Genomic DNA, 22,500 nt, shown 5'->3' with positions numbered 1-22,500 from the left:
AAAAACACGGAGTAAAAGCAACCGTTCTGATCATTTTGGCCGCCATGGGTTTTGCAGTAAATCACTAAATCATCCATAACTTTTGTATTATCCTCCCAAATTACACCAAAATCTCAGGCAATAACAAATAATATCGTATTTATTGTCTGTGACAATTATAGAATATAAAACAACTTTGATAAAAAATTATATCTACTTTTCTGACGAAAACAATGCCGTTCCGAACACTTTAGCCGCAACTATATGTATGTATATATGCATATATATATATATATATATATATATATATATATATATACGTTGGGCCTCTTTCAGTTTCTGTGTACCAAATCTATAACAAGGCTCTGGTTGGCCCGAGGCAATAGTAGAAAGCACTTGCCCAAGTGCCACACAGTGGGATTGAACCTAAAACAATTTGGTTAGGAAGCAATCTTCTTACCCCACGGCCACATTATTTCATATAATTCTCTTTTATGTTAAATGGAGTTGCTTCTTTTGCTCATACTATTAATGATGTTGGTCGTCAAAGTTGGTGGATAGGTGATGGCGGTGCTTGTATTGGTTTGATGTTGATGGTGATTATGTACATCTTGATAGTCGATTGCGACGGTAATGTATGCGTACCTATCTATCTATCTATCTATCTATCTATCTATCTATCTATCTATCTATCTATCTATCTATCTATCTATCTATCTATCTATCTATCTATCTATCTATCTATCTATCTATCTCCATCTCTCTTTCTCTCTTTCTCTCTTTCTCTCTCTCTCTCTCTCCCTCTCTCTCTCTCTCTCTCCCTCTCTATCTCTGACGTGAATGGACTGTAGAAAAATCGGCTCCAAGTAAGTTGGTTTTTGTGTAGAAAAAATGTTTATTTGTGGAATAATTTTGTGAAAGAGTTGTCTAACATCATCTCCTGCAAACCCAATAAATCTTGTAATAGGGAACTTGAGTAGATTTCCAAAATTTAAATCAATTTTCTTCGGTTTCCTTGCCATATTCTAAACGAAAATGGCTAAATCAAACCAACATGCCATTGACTTCCCGCCTCTACCAAAGTCAGGGATGAGGGGAGCTGAAAAAAAGTCGTTCCGCTTGAATGCACACAGGCTTTAGAAGATACAAAGAAAGAAGCAAAGACAACGTTTACTACGATAAACACTGCCTCCACCACTGCCACCAACACTACCGCCATCACCGCCACACCCAACACGAACATTTGAAACAATTTTGCCGCAGCTTTAAAGCTGAAGAAAAGTATCTTGTCCTTTTCGAAGGAAGAACTGCGTGCCTGCAAGGCAATGTTTAAAAAAGACGAACACACCATACAGCTACAGATACCACAAAAAGTCACAGAAGAAATCTAAAACAAAAACCCAATTATTTACAGGACATTCAACCTAAAAACAAAACTATACCAGATGGCCACTCAAGAAACAGTAGAAAAATGTTTAAGGCCCATATAGGACTTTAAAGACAACATCACGTGGGGAAACAAATTTGCCATGATCGAAGTTAGATTCGACAGTGAAGAACGAGCCAAGGACCTCTCCAAAAAGTCCAACTTAATAATGATCCTGGTCGTAGGGTCACAAAAATAAAAATAAAAAATGTGCCCCCTGGAATAGAAATAAAATGGATCGTGCATGCCATTTGTTATGATGTCGAGGAGGAAATCCATATCCTGCAAATCGCTGTTCTGGACCAACAAAATTGGATTGGTCAACGAGATGAAATCCTGGCTCAAATTGATCCGATCAACTTTGAAAGAATTCCACTCAAATCAAATTGACAGATGATTCGAATTTACATGTGGCTGTCGAAGGCAGAAAGCCACATTGCTACATTTGTGGTAGCAAATCACACTTGAAAACCAGTTGCCCATTAGCACAGAAACAATAGCAACAGGAACAACAACGACAATAACAAGATTCCGAACAACAACCACAAGAAAACCACAAACCGAGAAAAAAACCAGCACTGCTACCCACATCGCCATATGCATAACTAATTAAACAGCTCTACAAACAAATAAAGGAACATCAGCAACCAACAAGCCAGCCCAAGCAAACACCACCACCACCAACAACAACTCCAAAAGAAGAAGAGAAAACCAAAATGACTCACCCCCCAAAATCCATGCACCACATCTCAACTGTCACTAACCAGCACCCACACCAACAACTAAATCAACACACTCAGAAATAGACTCCATTACCTTTTCCCTTCCATCTTCTGAAGACGACGTAGAAGATTGGCAAGTGCCCACAGGGGGAAGGAGAAAAAGAGAAAAAAGAATAGAGAAGCAAACAAAGCGGGGAGGTTTACCACTTCCGAAACCAAAATACCCGCAGAAAACAAAAGCATCAACACAAACATACATCACCAAACGCCCCTACAATGTTGACAGCTATAAGCACCAACAATCCAGACCTAATGGAATACATTAGGTCAAATACCAACATAACAGAAAACGATACCAAAACAAGTAATAATCCACACACAACACCACCGCGACACATTACACACAACACACTGAAATCTCTCTTCCCGGATGCAATAGGGAGATTTCAAAAATACCTGCCTAAAAAACTATACAAAAAATTTCTGGGAGAAGACTGTGAGGTGAAGGACAAACAACATTCAGACAGTAAGTGACTCTCTCTCTCATTCTCTTTCGTCTTCTTTTCGTGTGTAAAACACAACTTTCGATAGGAACATGCTCAAAATAGGTAGTATAAATATACGTGGTTTGAGGTCGCTTTGGAAACGAGGCTACCAGTTAAATGACATCAAGTCACAGAATATGCATATCATAGCCATCAGGGAGACCAGACTCGACAACCCGCGGGCTCTCCTGCATATGTTCGGCGGACATTTATTTTTCTCCGCATCTGCTTCTTCGGAAGAGTCTGGACCTCAAAGTTAGAACAATTTTCCTAGACCCGGAGGGTAGGCTGATCGTCTTGGATGTCGAGGGCAGTAATGAGTGTGCTTTTCGACTGATAACAGTTTATACACCACCGTCCTTAACAGGTCGGCCAGATTTCTTTCGACGTCTAGAGGTTTTAGTGGGGGATTGGAACGATACATTGGACACGCATCTAGACTACGTGGGCAGAGATAGTAATAGGAGGGGATGTAAATGCCTCAAAGACCTGCTTAGATGTTTCTAACTGTCTGACAGGTACCGACTGGACCACCCGAATGTGCCAATGTGGACATGGAGCAACCGCATCGGTCGTCCAGATCGTATTTTGATAGAGTATTATGTTGGACAGTGGATAAGGATAGTTGTCCACAATTCCATATAGTCAGCTACACAGATCCCAAATTTGTGACTTGTACACTTGACTTAGATAAGACATGTAGGCAGGGTCTCGGTTAGAGGAAGTTGAACGCGTCGTTCACGGCTCGCCATGCTTACAGGGACCGTATTAGCACATTAGTTAAGAGAGCATTGACGGGCGCCATTGTCAACAATAGATGGTGGTATGCCCTGGATTGGTTAGGTACAGTAAGGCCCTAGCATTAGACCAAAATAGAATAGAGGGAAACCTAGTTAAGAAGTTAGAAGAGGCACTTAGAATTGACATCGCATCCAACGTATTGGTGGTGAGGTTGGCCCTCGTCCAACACTTAAACGCCCAAACACTAAGGATGCGTTGTAAGAGCTAGGATGCGTGATCTGAGGAACGAAGGAGTTGGAGCCGCGCGATAGGCCCGAGTGGCGGGGGTGCAACGAGGCAACAAAGACACCATTAGGTCTCTGACAGATGAGCAGGGGCGCGAATTACTCGAGCACGAATGGATGTGTTAGGCCTTTCAGCAACACTTTACCCGACTGTTCGGGACAATTGGTGGGTCAGAACGCAGGGTGGACTTTAGTGTCTACCTGCATGGCCTGCCACGACTCTCAGCAAGAGAGGCGGAGTGTTGTGAAAGACCCATCACAACCTCGGACGTACGGGATGCAATGGAAGGCTGCGCGGGAGACAAGTCGCCAGGCTTGGATGGTCTGCCCTACAAAATTTATTGTCATATGCCAGTCTTGTTTGGAGGCGTCTTGGCAGCTGTCTACTGCAACTGGCAGCAAAACAGGATTATCCCTGTTTCTGTGAAGCGAGGAGCGGTGGCACTGCTAAAGAAAGAACTAAACAATGGGAACGTCATAGATAACTTCAGGCCCATCACTCTGCTCAACGCAGATTTGAAGATTTGGGCCAAATTGTTAGTCGAGGATTGGCGCTTGTCATCGAGAAACTAGTCGACAAGGCGCAAACGTGCGCCTTGCCGGGTAGAGGTATCCATGACAACCTCCATCTGATGCGCTACACCATAGACAAGGTAGTTAAGGAACCTGGCATGGGTGAGGCGCTGATCTATTTGGATCAATCAAAAGCTTTCGATAGGATAGACCATCACTACGTGGAGGCTGTCCTTAGAGCGGCTGGTTTCGGTCCCGTCTTCGGCGGTTGCATCGCTCCCTATACAGCGGCATCCACTCGGTAGTTCGCGTAAATGGTCATCTGTCCAGACCATTTAACATCATGCGTTCGGTTCGTCAAGGATGCCCCCCCCTCGTCACTTCTGCACGACGTATTAACCCTTGAGCTACTAATGGGGAAGTTGGCGACGCTGATGGGCATCTCGCGAGAGCTGGGATGCGGGAAGAGCGTGTCTGCATACGCGTACGACATCACCGTGATAGTGTCGAGCCACAAGCATATCGAGACACTAAAAGAATACGAGGCGGTAACGGGAGCAAAAATTAACCGGGAAAAGTCAGTGGGCTTGCGGCTCGGCACCTGGAGAAGCAAGCCCATGCCGTCCACCAGCGTCTCCATCGTGGGACGCTGGAAGACGAACCGGTTAAATTGCTCGGAGTTTGGTTCGGTCCGGACCGCCAGATGGAAAAGAACGAGTAGGGTGGCCACTTTCACCCAGTAATAAAGCCGAGAAGCTGTCCCTAAAAGGTCGGGTAGAGGTGGCGAACGCATACATCGCATCCGTCATCGATTACTGTCTGACCGTCGTGCCTTGTTCTGATCCTACCACCACCAAACTGGAACACATGCTCTTCTGCTTTTTGTGGAAGGGAAGTGTTCTAATGGTTAGGCTGTCAACACCCGCTAAATGGAGAGCTGGGCGTGCTGTGGTTGATGATGCGCAGACATGCGCTGAGGCATTGACATCTCCGGCGCTTTATAGACAACGGTGAACAGATGTGATCGCCGTTTGTGAGGCGCACTTTCCCGCAGTTCGTCTCTTTGGCGAAACTGCAGTCGTAGATCAAACAGAGACCGAGGCTAGGCTAATGGCACTGCGAGTGCCACCTGGCTTTCAAGCAACTCTGCAGTCCGGGACCAAACTTGTGCGACTTCAATTCCATAAAGGCGTTCTATAGAGGATTAGAGGAGAAGAGGTGTGACAACATTCACTGGAAGAATCCGGGCGTCGACGAGGAACACCTGACCCACCTGTTCAGGTCAACTTTCGGGCCGTGACCTATGGACAATCACCAGAGATCCCTGGCCCGGCAGTGCCATCGAGAAGCATTGCCCGTTCGGGATAAGCTCTACAGGCACGGTTAAAGACACACCGGACCGATTTGCTCGAGATGCGGCCAGAGCGACGAAACCGTTCTGCACGCATTCGTGCAGTGTCCATTTCGGATCTGTGGGCTTATGCTGAAGGGCTGATGTAACGTGTGGGACGAATTCGGTTTTCGGCCGAGTCTATCGTGAAAATTGCCCCGTCACCTTCTCTTAACCGTGAAGGCAAGGCAGTCTTCATCGTACAGGTGGCCATGGCGAAAGAATATGTGTGGTGGACTCGAGTGAAAGGTTTAGAGACAAACACTTTCCTCTCTGGCCAATCGCTTATCAACTTTTTCAAGTACCACTTGAAAAGGACGGTGAGAGTAGAGAAGCAAGTTTTGTCTCGTGAAATATTCAATAAAAGGTGGGTGAATGTAGCAAAGATAGTACGCGCGAATGACGAAACCACTTTGAGCATGATCCTGTAAATCGAAAAGAGAGAGAGAGCACTTTGCTCTCATGTATTTCTTCTCTCCCTACCTGAGGTTACCGTGGTCTTTTCCGTAGGATTTTCTTTCCATGGATAAACCTAATCTGTTTATGATATCATTTATGATATTTTCTGTGATAAACGATCCCTATTGATCGCTTTTTTTTTTAACACGATCCCTTTTGATCGGAAATTTATTTTCCCCTCCTTATTTTCTATTTTTAAAAAGAAATGCTCGACATTGTATTTTGTCTCTTCTGTGTTCGGCCCTGTGTGGCCAATAAAGAAGTTTATCTATCTATCTATCTATCTATCTATCTATCTATCTATCTATCTATCTATCTATCTATCTATCTATCTATCTATCTATCTATCTATCTATCTATCTATCTATCAGGTGTCTTTCGACTAATGAAGACGAACCAAGTTGAGGCAGGAATATAGGAGAAGAACATAAGAGATGAAAGTCAAGAGACAGGAATATATATGTATGCATAATAATAGACAGGCCGTCATGACAACAACGTGTGTGTACGCATTGGCATGAGGGTATGCGTGTGCGTTAAGTACAGAGCATTGAAGGAGTCTATAACGTGAAGTTAGAAGAATGTTCAGACACAAAGATGATAAATACCAGTTCATAGTCAATGTATAAGATAGTTGAAATGCTGTATCAAAACGTTGTGGCTCTAATGCTGAGCCGGTTGAGGTACATGTCGTACGTGAAGTTGTGGCTGCGATGCTGCTGCCGGTCACTTGGTACAGGAGTTCTCACAGGTTGTATTTGTTGCTAACCATGGTGAAGTAATTTACGTAGTATTGTACTGGAACTTGTGCGAGAGTTGCTCGTTACTCTGTACGTAGGGAGATGATGTTGCCGATAGGACGAATGGTAGCAACAGAGATGGAGGTCGTCAAATACTGTTGGTCGTAGTAGTAGTGACCGTACGACCAACGGTCTCTACTACTACTGCTATTACACCTACCGGTCAATTTCACTATTACAGCCAACGATTCTAGTCAATGCCCAAGACAGCCATTATGTTCCCACACACAAAACGCCATCACGTGGACTCTGTTGAGACTAGTAAGAAATAATTATGAACTTTTCTTTTATTACACTTAACTTTTTAAAAATAGTTTCGTTTTTTCAAAAAGAACCGAAGATCTCTCAGAAAATTTATCTTATATAGTGGCGATTTCAAATTTTTTTATAAATATATACCCATTCGTATGCCACCTACACTTTATATATATATATGTACATATACACCTCTGGTTTTCTTGCTGAATAAACAGCAATCTGTGCACGATATTAGCATACGTATGCGTCCGCGTCTGTCAGTGTGTATGTGAACATTTGTTTGTGTGTGTGTGTGTGTGTGTGTGTGCGTCCGTGTATGTGCGTATGCGTATGTGTGTGTGTCCGTGTGGGCGAGAAAGCATGTCTGTGTCCTTGTTTGACTTTGCATGTGTGTGTGTGCGTCCATGGGTCTTTGTAAAGCCTTTGCCTATTGAGAATATTTACTATTCAAAACCGGTCGTGTTTCGTTTATGAAAACTGATTCTCGTATCTCTCGTAGTGATGTGTCGTCCGGGTGTCTAGACAGGATTCTATGCTAATCCGGCTCAGCACACCACCATGTTGATCTTTAGCATGCCGGTAGAGTATCGAAGCTTGTCTTTGATCCCTGTTCTCCCTCCAATGTTCATTCATACGCCCTGCGAAACTTCTCACCGTTTATTCGGTAAACTGCATTTTTAGTTTTGCAGTTGATACCAGGGCTATATTTTCACACTGTGCAGTTTTTCTCTACACACAAGGGGTATGTTTTGCACATTATTAACCTGATGGATATCTCTATTTTTTTCCATGACTTTTATGTTCAACTTTGTATCGTTCAGGATTTTTTAAATCTGCGGGCTAGTTCCCCGTGTGGTGTGACTTCAACAAACATTACCCTTTGGAACTTGTCAGTATTATATTTCATGTTAACGATAGATCAATTGCTTTCTTGAATTTTAGCTTTCCACATTATCGTGATCTTAGCCAGATATGTATTGCAATCCCTTGCGTTTCATCCAATGAGTACATATTTTAAAGGTTACTTGGATAATTTTTCTTTGGCAATTCCTTCAAGAATATAAAACTGCAGAGTGAAAACCAAAGCTTCTGTGAAGGTGTTTACTCTGTCAGAGAAATGCGGCGAAATTCCGTTTTAGAGTTACAGGACAGTGTGCACCAGGATACATTACAACAACCACAACAACGTTAAAGTACAAGCATTAAGCAAGTACTAAAGCGAATGGCTTTAGTTGTTCAATGCCTATATTTTCATTTATCGATTTAAAACACATGCAAGAGTTCCTATCAATCACTCTATCTATCTATCTATCTATCTATCTATCTATCTATCTATCTATCTATCTATCTATCTATCTATCTATCTATCTATCTATCTATCTATCTATCTATCTATCTATCGTTCTATCTATCTATCTATATATATATATATATTATATATATATATATATATATATCCACCTATCTGTCTGTCTGTCTGTCAGACTATCTTCTTGTCGGTCTATCTAGCTCAAATCTTTTACTTACCACAGTAAGGTATTCTAAAATAATATGTTATTCTGGAGTGTGACAGGTGCATTATTCCTTAATAAATACTGATATTTTGGCTTCACAATAAGGTTATCTGTTGTCAAGCATCAGATCCATTCAATCCTGTTCTAGCTGTTCTATAATAAAAAATGCTTTTGCCATGGCTATGTCGGCTCGTTTTTTGTTTATGTTTGTCTGAGTCCTTCATTTCTAGTTTCAAAGACGAAAGATTGCGGGTTGTTTGGTTACTTTGCTGCTATTCAAACAGGTAGAGCGATGGCTTGGGAGCTTTCCTCGATGGACCGAGCCACAGGAACGTATTAACGCCTGCACTACTTGACAAGTATTTCTTTTTCGTTTACTTTATCGACTTAGAGAGAATGAATGTCTAAGGCAAGAGTTTCTTAATAGTTAATGTAACTAACAAGGTTTGTGTAGCACTTTCTCTGTCTTTAAACTACAGATGGATAATGTGTTAAATAATTTGCAATATTTAGCTACAAACCGTTTAAGTTTGCTTTCAAATATTGCCACTAGGCTTGATTTGTATTTTGTCTATTCTGAATGATCGATAAAATAAGGTCCCAGTTAAGTCAGTTTAATCAATAATACCTCTGCTCCAAATGCGTCGCCTAGTATGTGTATGTGATTGACATGCATACATGCACACAGACACACATACACACACGCACACACACACGTACACATACACACACATGCATATACAAATATATATTAATAAATATACAAAGCTTTACATAAGTAAATATGCGAATAAATTAATACAACTTCAATTAGACTTCTGTTTACTTAAATTTTCTTTACATGATTTTTTTGTTTGTTTTGAATTTGCTTTGTTTTTATATATATATTTTTCTTTTCATTCTTTCTAGATTTAAGAAGTGTGGGCTGCTCATGATAGTTTCTTTGGTTGTCATATATGGATTTATTCGCATCTACGCCGGGAATTTAGATTTTAAACTAATAGTGCCTTCAAAGTTACCAAAGCATTATTCTTTTATAACTACCACACAGCTACCACACACCAACTTTCATCGAGGACCGGGCTATTTTAAAACGTGTAAACCTCAATCTGATGTTGTTTTTTTAAAAGTACACAAAGCTGGGAGTACGACCGTGATGAATATATTACTTCGTTATGGATTATATCATAAACTCGTATTTGTTTTGCCGAAGCACAGCAATTATATCAACAGACAATCTGAGCTGGACGTCGGTAGAATCATTCCACCACCAAAGGGCAAACGTTACAATATTCTGTGTAACCATTCCGTCTACAACAGATCCGTATTCCATAGTTTATTTCCTCCTGGTACTTTCTACCTTGCTATCATCCGGCAACCATTTGAACAATTTAAATCGGCATTTAATTATTACAGTATGGCCCGAGTTGTAATGCGCGAAAAAAACTCTTCAACCAATCCTATCCGAGATTACTTACAGATACGAAACAAAATTTCAATTCCGAAGTTTAGGAATTTTGTCAATAATCGAATGGCGTACGATTTCGGAATCGCCCCGGAGAATTTTACGAATTACAAGGCAATTAAAAACTACATTGAAATTCTTGATAAAGATTTTGACTTAGTGATGATATTGGAGTATTTTGATGAATCTCTTATTCTACTTCGTAGATATCTTTGTTGGACCATGAAGGATATCGTTTCAATAAGATTAAATGAACGCAAGAGGGAAATCGAAACATCAATGGATGACTTTGAAAGACACAAAAATATAACCATGGCAGATTATATGATATATGAACACTTTTTAGGGACCTTTTGGAAATTGGTCGCTTTAGAAGGACCTTCGTTCTTCAAAGAATTGAATCACTATAAACAGATACGAAAAATAATCGAAGCGTTTTGCAAAGGTAAATCAAAAGAGAGAAAGGTTGTAATTCCAAGTTCTCACTGGAATATGGCGTTTGAAATATCTAAAATAGAATGTGAACATATTGTTATTCAGGAATTAGCTTTTATTAATTTAATCAGAAAATTCCAGTATCCTATATGAATACATATTTATGAAACGTTACGCATCCTCTTCCAAGTATGTTTGATATACATACACATACACACACACGCACACACACACACACACACATATATATATGATATAATATATGTATATAATTTAGAGAAAAGCGTCTATTAAGCAATTGAACAGTGAAAGACTATAAAAACCTTATTCTAAATATCAATTAAGTACATAAACAATAAATAGTAAATAGTAGTAAATTGAGTCACTATAAACAGATACAAATCTGCATATAATTATTATGATATGGCCCGAGATATTACGCGCCAAACAATTATTCAACCAATCCTATCCGAGATTACTTACAGCTACGAAAGAAAATTTTTTTACGAATAGAAATTTAATTAATTCTACTGGCCTTAGTAAATATATATGGGAACTAAAATCTACACGTATTAAGTACAATTTAAATTGGGAATATTACTATCGAATAGATAGTAATATTTATTTCTTATGTACTAATGCATTTAAGGTGATATTATTAACTAATAATAAAAGATCGCTTGATTTCCTATATGAATGAAAAATTAAATGTAGACATAAGTTATATTACTTATATAAGTTTAGCTAATTTGTGTATATATATATATATATATATATATATATGATAAACACTGTTTTATTTTACTAATTGTTGTAGTTATAATTTGTAGTCAAATGTGTATAATTTAGCACGAGATTATATAGTGTATATTACATAATTAGAATAAGATTAAACTAAGATGTTTGTAAAATAAATAAATAAATTTGTCCCCCAAACATCGCTTGACAACCGATGCTGGTGTGTTTACGTCCCCTGAAACAAGTAAAATAGTAATGTAAATAGATTGAATTATAGAAATTTAGACAACAAGTTGGAAGTTCATGCTGCTGTTATGTCTAGGGTGCCATATTTTGTACACAGTGTTGTTGTAGAGAATGTTTAAGAAACCAGAAGAAAATTATGTTTGTTTTAAAACTTGACATTACATAGAAAGTATTTCGTGTAGGATATGGGCAGTTCCCATGAATACTATCTTTTGAATTTCTGCTATTTTGGGGTTTCCTGGATCTGAGCTAGGTTGCAATCAACCCCTTTTGCTATCATTCCCAGAGCACCTATGACAACAGGTATTGTTTTAGTCTTCAGGTTCCACATTTTGCTAATTTCTCTTTTAAGATCTTTATATTTGCTCAGTTTTTGGTAGGTCTTGACAGATACGTTGATATCGATTGGGACAGTCATATCAATGAGGAGGCATGATTTTTGTCTTTCAATATGATGTCTGGCCTATTTGCATCTATCTCTCTGTCAGTTTTAATGGTGAAGTTCCAGAGGAGTGAGATGTGATCATTTTCAAGCACTGGAGTTGGTTTGTGTTTCCACCAGTTTTTATCATGGGGCAAATCCAGGTTTTTGCAAATTACCCAGTGAATATATTGTACAGCTCTATCATGCCTGTAGGCGCAAGAAGACTGCACTTGGAGACAACATGATCAATGGTTTCATTTTGTTGTTTACATACATGACATATTGAGCTACTGCCGTTCTTTAATATGTTGGCCTGGTAGTTCCTTGTAGGTAGGCATTGATCTTGGGCTTATTATTATTATTATTATTATTATTATTATTATTATTATTATTATTATTATTATTATTATTATTATTATTATTATTATATTATTATTATTATTATTATTATTATTATTACTCTATGTTTGACTTTTGCTTCACATTTGCACATGCTGGCTCCAAGTCTCACCCAGAGACCTCAAGAGACAACAAGCTGGAAGTTCGTGTTGGTGTTATGCCTAGGGTGCCATATATTTGATTTTGTAATTAGTGTTGTACTAGTGAATGTCTAAAAAAACCATACGAAAATTATGTTTGTTTTAAAACTTGAGATTACATGGAAAGTATTTTGCGTAGGATATGAGCAGTTCCCAAGAGCACAATCTTTTGAATTTCTGCCATTTTGGGGATTCCTGGTATCTGAGTTAGGTAGCAATCAGCCCCTTTTGCTATCATTCCCAGGGAATCTATGACAACAGACCTGATGAGTGACTATATTTTTAAATAGAATTAATTTTAGATCGATTTAATTTTAAATCGAATTGATTTTATTATCTATTAGAAAATATAGCCACGAAACACGGGTAGTCTGTTTACTATTATTTACTATCTATTGTTTAAGTACTTTATTGATTTTTAGAAAAAGGTTTCTATAGAATATTTATTTTTTCTACATGGTGTGAATAACGTCTTTCACTACTAAATCGCTTAATAGAGGTTTTTCTCTAAATTATATACATATATTATATATTGTGAAATTTGATTTAGAACTGTTATATTGAATGTTTCCCTGTAAGTTTGGAATTATATTCCCTATAATATATATATATATATATATATGTGTGTGTGTGTGTGTGTGTGTTATTTAGAGATAGCAGTACCCATGCAAAATATACATCACACCAAATAATTTTATTTTAATACTTACTAATCATTTCTAAATTTCTTTTCTACACGTGTTTCTTGAGGTTCTTTTACCGTTCCTTAAACACGCAGTCTTTTACAGGAACATTTCTTAAACTCAGTAAAGGGTGGGAATAATACGAAATTAAAGAAAGTAATGCTCCCATGATGCATCTTTTTATTTCCTAATTAAGCAATAGTTTAAAAGAAGCAGCAAGTAGGTTGTAGGGTAGATATTTTCGCCGAGCCTTGCGACGTTAAGCTGAACTTAGCACGTAGTATGACCATGGTAGTCAACGGTAGTTTGTACATACATATTTTTTACGATATTTTTACAACATTTGTTTTACAATATTTTTTACGTTATTTTTACGTTATTACGCTCTAAATTTTACTTTGTAAATTATTAGATTTTATCATTTGTAAAATTTTTTTCTCCTATTGATTTCATTATATATCTTTTTGCATTTTGTCATTCATCCGCATTTGTTTACATCCACTTTTAACTATAGTTTTTAATCGGATATATTTATTTATCATTGTTTTCATCATTATATCATCACTAGTATATATCTTAATTTTCATTCCTACATATTATTAATTTATATGAATGTTTATAGGCATAAGTCACGCTTGAATTTAGTTTTGAAAATTTTTTTATTTTTAATCAATTAAATTATGGCTTGCACAGTAAGTTTCGGCGAATTTATCTGCACATATGCATATTTGTCTGTTAATTACATTCGTAACTGTTAAAATATTAAAATTTTGAAATTGGTATTGAATTATAATAAAGTTATTTAGAGGCCTGACGGTTGGGGTTGCGTTTTAAGAAATGTTCCTGTAAAACACTGCATGCTAACGGAAACCGTAAAATGAACCTCAAGAAACACGTGTAGAAGAGAAATTTAGAAATGATTAGTAAGTATTATAATAAAATTATTTTATTTGGTGCGATGTATATTTTGCATGGTGACTGCTATCTCTAAATAACATATATTTCCTTATTGAGAATAATTCATCCCTATGATGCCGGAATTTTATTCCCTAATAAATAAAATAAAATAATCTCTCTCTCTTTCTCTCTCTCTCTCTCTCTCTATATATATATATATATATATACATATGTATATATGTGTATGTGTGTGTGTGTGTGTGTGTGAATGAATACATATTCATGAACCTAATTCTGGGGACTTGCAATCTGTTATCGCTTGGAAGCCATGTTGCAAATTGAAAATGATGATTATATTGTGTTTGTTGTTACTTGTTATGAAATCAATATTTTTTTTTTTTGCTTATAAAAATTAATGATTGCAAGAAATAAATTTGCATAAAAACAACTCTATTTCATCTTTATTTTCTTTAAAATTCTAAACCCATTTGATTGAATGTCGACATTTCTGGATGTGTCTCTATGGGCAAAAGTGCTTATATTATACAACATATTTTTTAACTTCAAAATTTAATTTAATAAAGTTATTTATAATATACTGTTGCTCTTAAGTGAGTTTAGCTTTCAATATTAATTTTCTATTTCAGCCTTACTTACATTCTGCTTTGTTTTGCTAATTTCTTGTTAGTTGCTTTCCACTTTCTTTTTATTTAATTATTTAATCATTAAGGTGTCACAGACTTTAGATACACACATCTTATTCTATTGGGGAAAGAATATGGTCAGTTTTGGCTGATAACAGTCACTTAATACAAGAACCAATGGACGGTTATGCGAGAGCAAACCGTCTGGTTTGACTAGCCTTACTTTTACGAACTTTAATTATAATGCCGACTTGTTCGGCAGATTTCTACTGCAACTGGTAATAACGAGAGAATTTCTACTTCTGTCAGCCGATAAATTGTGGCACTGCTAAGAAAGGTTTTTGCTCACAACTCTTGTTAAATGCATATTCAAAGATTTTGGCCAAGACGCTAGTTGGCGCTTGTCGTCGGTGGTCTGATCGATAATGCGCAGATATGTGCTAACCCGAACAGATCTATCCACGACCATCTACATCTCATGCGATACATCGTACGAAGAGTGGGTAAGGAGGGTGTCATCGGCGGGTCTTTAATCAAGTTAGATCAATCAAAAGCCTTTGATTGAGTTATCAACCAATGCACTAACTGCCGTCTTCACGGCAATTAGTTTTCGTCCTGTCTTCAGGTGCTGGATCGCATCTTGGTGGTTATGGTGAATAATCAACTTTCGTATCATGCGCTCAGACTTTTAAGATTGTCCCCTCTTGTGTCTTCTGTATGTACTGATTCTTGAGTCACTACATCGGAGAATAGAGAACGTAAGGGTCATCCGGCACAAAATTGTATACCTAAGATCTGTGTTGGCATATGCGGACGTCACCGCCATAGTGTCACCGTCAATGTGATTGGCTCCGCTTTAGAAGACTACGAGACAGTGACAGAATCCCTACACTAGTGGCCAAAATGTCCTGCTGTAAGACTTCTGGTGAGGCATATTCTTGCCGTCAAACTGCACCATGGAGAGCTGGACTGCCAAACCGAAATTTCCCGAGGACACTTTTATCCCAGATCCTCGGGATGAGAAAAGATGTGTCCAATTTTACCTAGAAATGGACCGAAAGGAAGTTATTTTTGAAAGGTTGGCAGAGAGAGCGAAAGCCTAACTCACCTCCGCCATCTACCATCGCTTGACTGTTATGCTTTGCCAAAGTTCATGTGTGATAAAACTCGAGCGTCTGATCTTCCACTTTTAATGGAAGAAATGTGTTCTATTTGTACAGCACATTTCTCCCACTCCTCACAAAAGCACGGTAAGTATTTCATTGTCCAACATGGCCTTGCACAGAATAGACAGTATAAACGTATGTGGCCTGTGGGGTCACCTTGGAAACAAGGCCACCTACTCACTGACCTCGTGTAGCTATCAGTAAAACCGGACTCTCCGACCGACAAACTTTCAAGCACATTTTCAGAGGATACGGAATTTACTTATCTCCATGTCAACCGGTAGCGGGAGGTGGAACTGTGGTGTTGTTTCGGAGAGGTTTGGATCACGGGATAAGGGACATCTTCCTATACCCAGAAGGTAAGTTGGTGATCCTGGATGCGAACAGTAGTGACGGAGGCGCTTTCACACTGCTGGTTGTTTATGCTCAGACAAGAGCAGGACAGACGGATTTCTTCAAACGTCTGGAAGTTTTCCTGAGAACGTATTAACCTTTAGAGTTAATGGGTCACAAGAATTCGATCGAGGACACACTCTTAGATTCTGTGGGGTTGAATGTTAGAAGAGTGGGGTGCAAAACCTCGCAAACCTACCCAGACATTTTCAACTCTTTAACAGGTACCGACTGATTTTCCCGAATGTGCCAGTGTCGAAATGGATGAATCGTATCTAAGTCTTATTTAGATAGAGTATTCTGTGAACCAGAGGTTAAGGATAGTATAAGTTGTTCACTTTTAAAAATCCTCGGATACACGGATGCAAGGCTGGCTTAAATAGATTTCGTAGGTAGGGGTCCGGTTATTGGAAGTTGAACACGTCACTCTCACTGTGCCAAGCTATTTGACAAAGCCTTCACCAACATTTTCAAGTTTCACTTGAAATGGAAAGTGAGGTTAGAGAGGTGCTGCCTCCCGGCAATTTTGTTGAGAGTTGGGTGAATGCGCCTATACATGATGAGGAGAGGGCACTTACTCTAGTGGTTAGGGTCTTTGTGGCTTTGTGGGATTTCCAAGAGCAGCCCTAGGGAGTCTACTTCTTTTGGGGAATTTTTCGTTGTTAAAATTTATTTTGCTATCGTTATCACTGTTTACACGCTTCATTTTAACTAACACCATATTGTATTGTCTTCAACCGCCTCCAATGTATGTTTTGTGAACCCTTAGTAGTTAATAAAAAACATTGCAGTCTTTGCAAATTACACGGTGAATATACTGTGCTGCTCTGTCATGCCTCTTGAGATACTCTGTAGGTGCAAGAAGATTACACATGGAGACAAGATGATCGATGGTTTCATTTTGTTGTTTACATACACGTGTTGAGCTACTGCTGATCTTTAAGATGTTGGCCTGGTAGCTCATTGTAGGTAGTCATTGATCTTGGGCTGCTATGATACACTATTTTGTCTCTGATTTTAAGCTAGACGGCACTAACCATTGATGGGTAAGGGGTTTGTCAACATCGGCATTATTAGATTTATTTGGGTATTTGTAATTGAGAGGCTTTTCTTGCCAATAATCAGTAAGAATATCTAAGGCAGTAGTTTCAGCACGAATTTTCATATACTTAGCTTTTTCTGTGTTTGATTCTAGTACGTCTAATTCTGGTATTTGTTGTATTTGGAATTCATTTTCTTTGCCTCTAACATCCAGTCATCAAAGTTTTTCAGTTAGGTGCCGAGGTTAATTGTGGCAATCTTCATTGTTAATTCCAGTTATATCATTATCATTATTATTAAGGTGGCGAGCTAGCAGAATCGTCAGCACGCTGGACGAAATGCTCAGCGGCATTTCGCCTGTCATCCTGCCCTGAGTTCAAATTCCGCCGAGATCGACTTTGCCTTTCACCCTTTCGGGGTCGATAAAATAAGTAACAGTTTAAGACTGGGGTTGATGTAATGGGCTCCTCCCCTCTCACAAAATTGCTGCTCTTGTGGAAAAATTTGAAACCATTATTATTATTATTATTATTATTATTATTGAGTGAGAGAGCAGTTCATGCCATCAAAGTGACACTGGGGTAAAATATACGAAGCCCAATATACCCATCATGACTACCCGTCTGATAAAGGTACACCAGGCACATGCATCACAACCATATGTGCGCGACATGGTGATCTCATATCAAGATAAACAGCACATGACCTTGCAGGTGGGGCCCAGTTAGAATTTTCTTCAGGTTAAGTAGCCCATCCCGCTCAAACGGCCCCTGAATAAGGGTTGTTTAAGGATGTTGAAAGAACCACCCATGTTTCCAGAGGTGAACTATTCAAAGCCCAAAGAATCCCTCTCAACACATGGCTATGATGCTCCCCCACTACTTCTGCTCGTGATCAGAGATGCACATATCGTCAGCCACTAAGGGACATGCTCAACTGGTTAAGGTGAAACAACTGACAAGCAAATCTGTGGTATTGAGCAGAATATTTGCTGTAGCCCATCTTTTATACCAAGACAAAACAATGTACATGATAACACTTCCAATCAGTTAAGATCAGAAGCCATGAGAGCCACTGCCTGGTACTGCATCAGGGCATCTTTTTATTAGTAGCCCATCCCACTCAAAAGCTCAAAAGTTCGCTGAATAAGTGTTGTTTAAGGATTTGAACGAAACGCCCATGTTTCCAGAGGTGAATTATCCAAACCCCAAAGAACCTTTCAATACGTGGCTATGATGTTCCCCCACTACTTGTGGTCGTGATCAGAGATGTACATATCGTCAACCACTAAGAGACATGATCAAATGGTTAAGGTCAAACAACTGACAAGCAAATCTGAGGTATTTGAGCAGAATATTTGTTCCGCAACCATAGGATGAATTTGATCAGATAAAATGCTTAAGTAGTCTTGACTATTAATTCTGCCATGAAGGGAAACCATTGGGCTGGCAGATTTCCAAGATATAGCCCCCCCCCCCACCAGATCATTACAAATTCTCCTACATGTTTAACAGTTGGAAAAAGGCAGTCTGGATCAAATGCTTCTTTTGGCTGTCACCACACAAATACTCGGCCGGTGGTCGGAAATAAGGTAAAGGATTACTCGTCTGAGAAAATAACATTCTTCCACTGCTCTAGGGACCAATTCCGTAGGTTTTTACTTCACTCTAAATGTTTTGCAACGTTTGTTTTTGAAAGTAGTGGTTTTCTGATTGCATCCCTCCCGTGAAATCCGGTTTTGTCAGCTCCCGGCAAACAGCTTTTGTGGAAACTGGGTTCTTGAGGCGATCATTAAGCTCTGCTGTAATTTTGGGACCTGTACTTTTGTGATCCTTTCTAACAATTTGCGTAAGAGTTCGACGGTCCCAATCTGAAAGTTTTGGTTTTCTTCCAGAGTTTTGTTTCGACGAGATGGTTTTTAACTCTTTCTCAAAGGCTGTCATTACTTTCGAGACAGTATTTCTTGATACACCAAACATTTCGGCTGTTTTCGTTACGCTTGCGCCTGCCATACGAACACCAACAATTTGACTTCTTTGAAAGTTCGATAGATTTGTCATTTTAATGAATTTTAGTTACCTTTTTCTGATGATGTCTGAAAATATTTTGATGCTATGATGTTATGTGTTTCCATTATTTTGTCCCACCCCTGTATGTACACACAAATATCGCTCGCGCAAACACACGCCCGCGCGCACAAGTATATGCTTACATACGTAAATATTCTTGCTGACAGACAAGCAGACACATAGGCAGACATACAGAAATACCTACACAACAGAAATACACTCACATACACAAGCTCACGCACAGATACACACACAAACACGCAAAAAACACGCGAACAAAATTACATATCCATAAACCACGCAGTCTCAAAGATATAGCTGTAAGCACACACACGTACACAGAGATAACATAATAAGGACGTGTTTTATCACGAAATGGTAGATGACCTTGCGGTATGGGAAAACCACCAGCAGCTTCAAGAGTTTTATCTGCTCTGCATTAGGCTCGAACTACTATAAATACAACCGCTTCGGTAGACAGGGCACGGTTGTCATCAAGATTACCTCAAGAGGTAAGTTAATGGCTTGTAATATGACATACAGCAACGGCAATTTCAGTCTCGACCGACTGTTTGTCTGCTAGTCTACTTCTCTTCCTCTTTCTTTGTCTCACCCTCTGTTTGTTTCCCCAAATCTCAGCCCCTTTTTCTCTACCTCTCTCTCTCTCTCTCTCTCTCTCTCTTTCTTTCTCTCTCTGTATCTATCTGTATATATGTGTATGTATGCATATATGTATATACACATATGCGTATTTTATTTCTCTATCTTGGCATGTATAGACATTTAAATTCATATATATATATTTATAAACCTATATGTATATTAATCTGTATATATTCTCTGTGTGAGTGTCTCGCTATATACATGCATGTGTGAATGCCTCCCCACCATATATATATATACTATGTGTATATGTATATACATTTATATATATATATATATATTATATATATATATATATATAATATATATATATATAATATATATATATATATATATATTTATATGTATATATGTATATATATATGTATATGTATATATATATATATGTATGTGTATATATATATATATATATATGTGTGTGTGTGTGTGGTGTGTGTGTGTGTGTGTGCGTGTGTGTTTATTGCTCCATCTTTACAAATGATTATCATCTTTCTGTCTTGTGCTTCTTTGTTATAAATAACATTTCTGACTTTCTGTCAATGACCCATCAGATGGCTAATGAGCCACCTTGCAGATCTGTGTGTGTGTGTATGTGGCAGGCGGAAGTTGTATTTGACTGTCCCCTTCCAATTGATTAGGTCTGCACAAGTCGCCACTTTGTCATTGTCATAGGGCATTCAGTAAATGATGTCTCCGTAAAGACACTGAATTGCAGGGATTATCGCTTTTACAACACGATTAACACTCTGATCCGTGATTAATACCAAGTGACAGGCTGAGGCCAACTATATCTTTCATACGTATGAGCTCGATAAAATAATACACAGAGTCAAAACTTCGGGTTCATATATAATCTGCTAGATCCCGCCCTAAACAATGATACACGTGTTTTTTTTCTCGTCTTTTAATAATTTTTATATTTTGCTATATTTCAGCATCCAGGATGAAATTTTTCCTCGCAATCTTGCTCGTTGCTTGTGCTCAAGCCTTTTCAATCAAAAACATGATTGAAAGAGAAGGTAAGCGTCGTCATTGTATTTATTCGGAAAGCGGCACTAACAGTTAACATTTTATCTCATGCAGTTAAATTGAATATATTTCTCTGTGTGTGCGTGTGTGAGTGTGTGCGTGTGAGTGTGTATGTGTGTGTGTGTGTGTGTGTGTGTGTGTGAGTGTGTGTGCTTGCGTGTGCGCGTGTATGTGCATGTGTGCATATGTGTATGGTTAGTCTAATATACGGTTTGAGAGAATCGAATAGTTTTCACAGAAAACTCTTCTAGCAGACTCAGCTAGCAGACCACATAGTAATTCAATATGGAGGAGTATAATGCAGAGTCCCATGCAAATGGAATTCAGGAGATCCGACTGATTATATTATTTCATGAGGTGTATATAAATAAAAAAAAAGTGAGGAGGTTTGGGAAATGAATTTAACCACTTGTTATTCTGAGAATAAGTGGTTAAATATATTTACCTCTCATACCTCCTGACTTTTATGATATATATGTGTGCGTGTGAATGTGCGTACGTGTGTATATGTGTATGTACGTATGCATGTATGTACGTACACATATGCATACATGTTTGCATATAAGTGTGTGTGTGCTTGTAAAGTCTATACACACATATACATACAAATACAAACACAAACACAGACATACGCACACGCACACACACACGCACATACACACGCACTTGAATCAGATTATATTTGCCGATCAATAGCTTACCTCTCATTGAAGATCACCTGAGTTCTGTTGTCATTTTCATTTGTCACTCTGACTTGATCACGAAGTTAGTTCTGTTAATACGGCGGAATAAAAAGCAGTAATTATCCTATGAGGTTTATTAAATGCACAATATCTGGCAAAATGTCGTTTGCTCAACAATCGAGAAATATAGTCACGATGTATTAAAGCTAATACACGCAAAAGATGCTGGCTGATATCTCTTATACACTAATCTGTGTATTTAAAAAAATAATAATTCTCTTGACGTCTAGAGTAAAAAAAAAACTGTAATTTAAAGTCGGAAATGAATTAATGGAAATTATTGCCAGAAATATGACAGAAGGTAATCCAAAGACATAATTTTTGGTGAGACGACTTTGCTAATAATTAACTATAACATCTAAATTAAGCTCTAGTTGACAGCCAATGGCATTTAAAGTTTGCCTGTTTACGCGAAGTTTGAAACCTGTCATTAAAGCTAGTGCTAAATCCAACTTAACTTTTTAGTAAACAATATTGACTAGTAATTGTTGCTGCAGTCGTACTTGTTGATTTCTTAATCCCTTCCACTTCCAGTTTTGAAGTCACAATTGGTTGATTCTATAGTTTGATGAAACATTTATCTCTCAACAGATAACGAACCAGTCTCACTCTAAACATGTAATGTGGGGAGCGAAGGCAAATCATACCCGTTTTACTATTATAGCGGCATTGTATAATATGATGAATCTTTTGA

General features: G+C 38.3%; 2 protein-coding genes and 1 long non-coding RNA gene across 3 annotated transcripts in view; 2 read left to right on the top strand and 1 right to left on the bottom strand.

Annotated features, from left to right (window-relative positions):
• The first annotated feature begins 9,544 nt into the window (after positions 1-9,544).
• LOC115221218 (galactosylceramide sulfotransferase-like) lies at positions 9,545-10,684 on the top strand. Its single transcript, XM_029791375.2, has one exon. It carries the CDS (start codon positions 9,563-9,565, stop codon positions 10,682-10,684), a length of 1,122 nt encoding a protein of 373 aa, XP_029647235.2. The 5' UTR covers positions 9,545-9,562.
• A 3,355-nt stretch (positions 10,685-14,039) lies between these two features.
• The window catches only part of LOC118766937, a 10,669-nt gene continuing 2,208 nt past the window's right edge, over positions 14,040-22,500 (bottom strand). The window contains exons 2-3 of the long non-coding RNA XR_005002844.1: positions 20,821-20,825; positions 14,040-14,166 (exon numbers count right to left, since the gene is read on the bottom strand). This is a non-coding gene — a long non-coding RNA (uncharacterized LOC118766937). The remainder of the gene's footprint in view (positions 14,167-20,820; positions 20,826-22,500) is intronic.
• LOC115221216 overlaps positions 19,738-22,500 on the top strand; it is an 11,623-nt gene continuing 8,860 nt past the window's right edge. The window contains exons 1-2 of the mRNA XM_029791374.2: positions 19,738-19,883; positions 20,970-21,053. Of these exons, the coding sequence (XP_029647234.1) occupies positions 19,754-19,883; positions 20,970-21,053 (214 nt within the window). The 5' untranslated portion in view covers positions 19,738-19,753. The remainder of the gene's footprint in view (positions 19,884-20,969; positions 21,054-22,500) is intronic.

This window comes from Octopus sinensis, linkage group LG18, assembly GCF_006345805.1.
Source record: "Octopus sinensis linkage group LG18, ASM634580v1, whole genome shotgun sequence".
In the NCBI taxonomy this organism is placed as follows: Eukaryota; Metazoa; Mollusca; class Cephalopoda; order Octopoda; family Octopodidae; genus Octopus; species Octopus sinensis.
The sequence above is the reverse complement of the archived record's forward strand: the minus strand, read 5'-3'. Positions and strand labels throughout refer to the sequence as shown.

Excerpts from the sequence above, each read along its gene's own strand:
- LOC115221218 (XM_029791375.2), top strand. The coding sequence starts at position 9,563 with ATGATAGTTTCTTTGGTTGTCATATATGGATTTATTCGCATCTACGCC.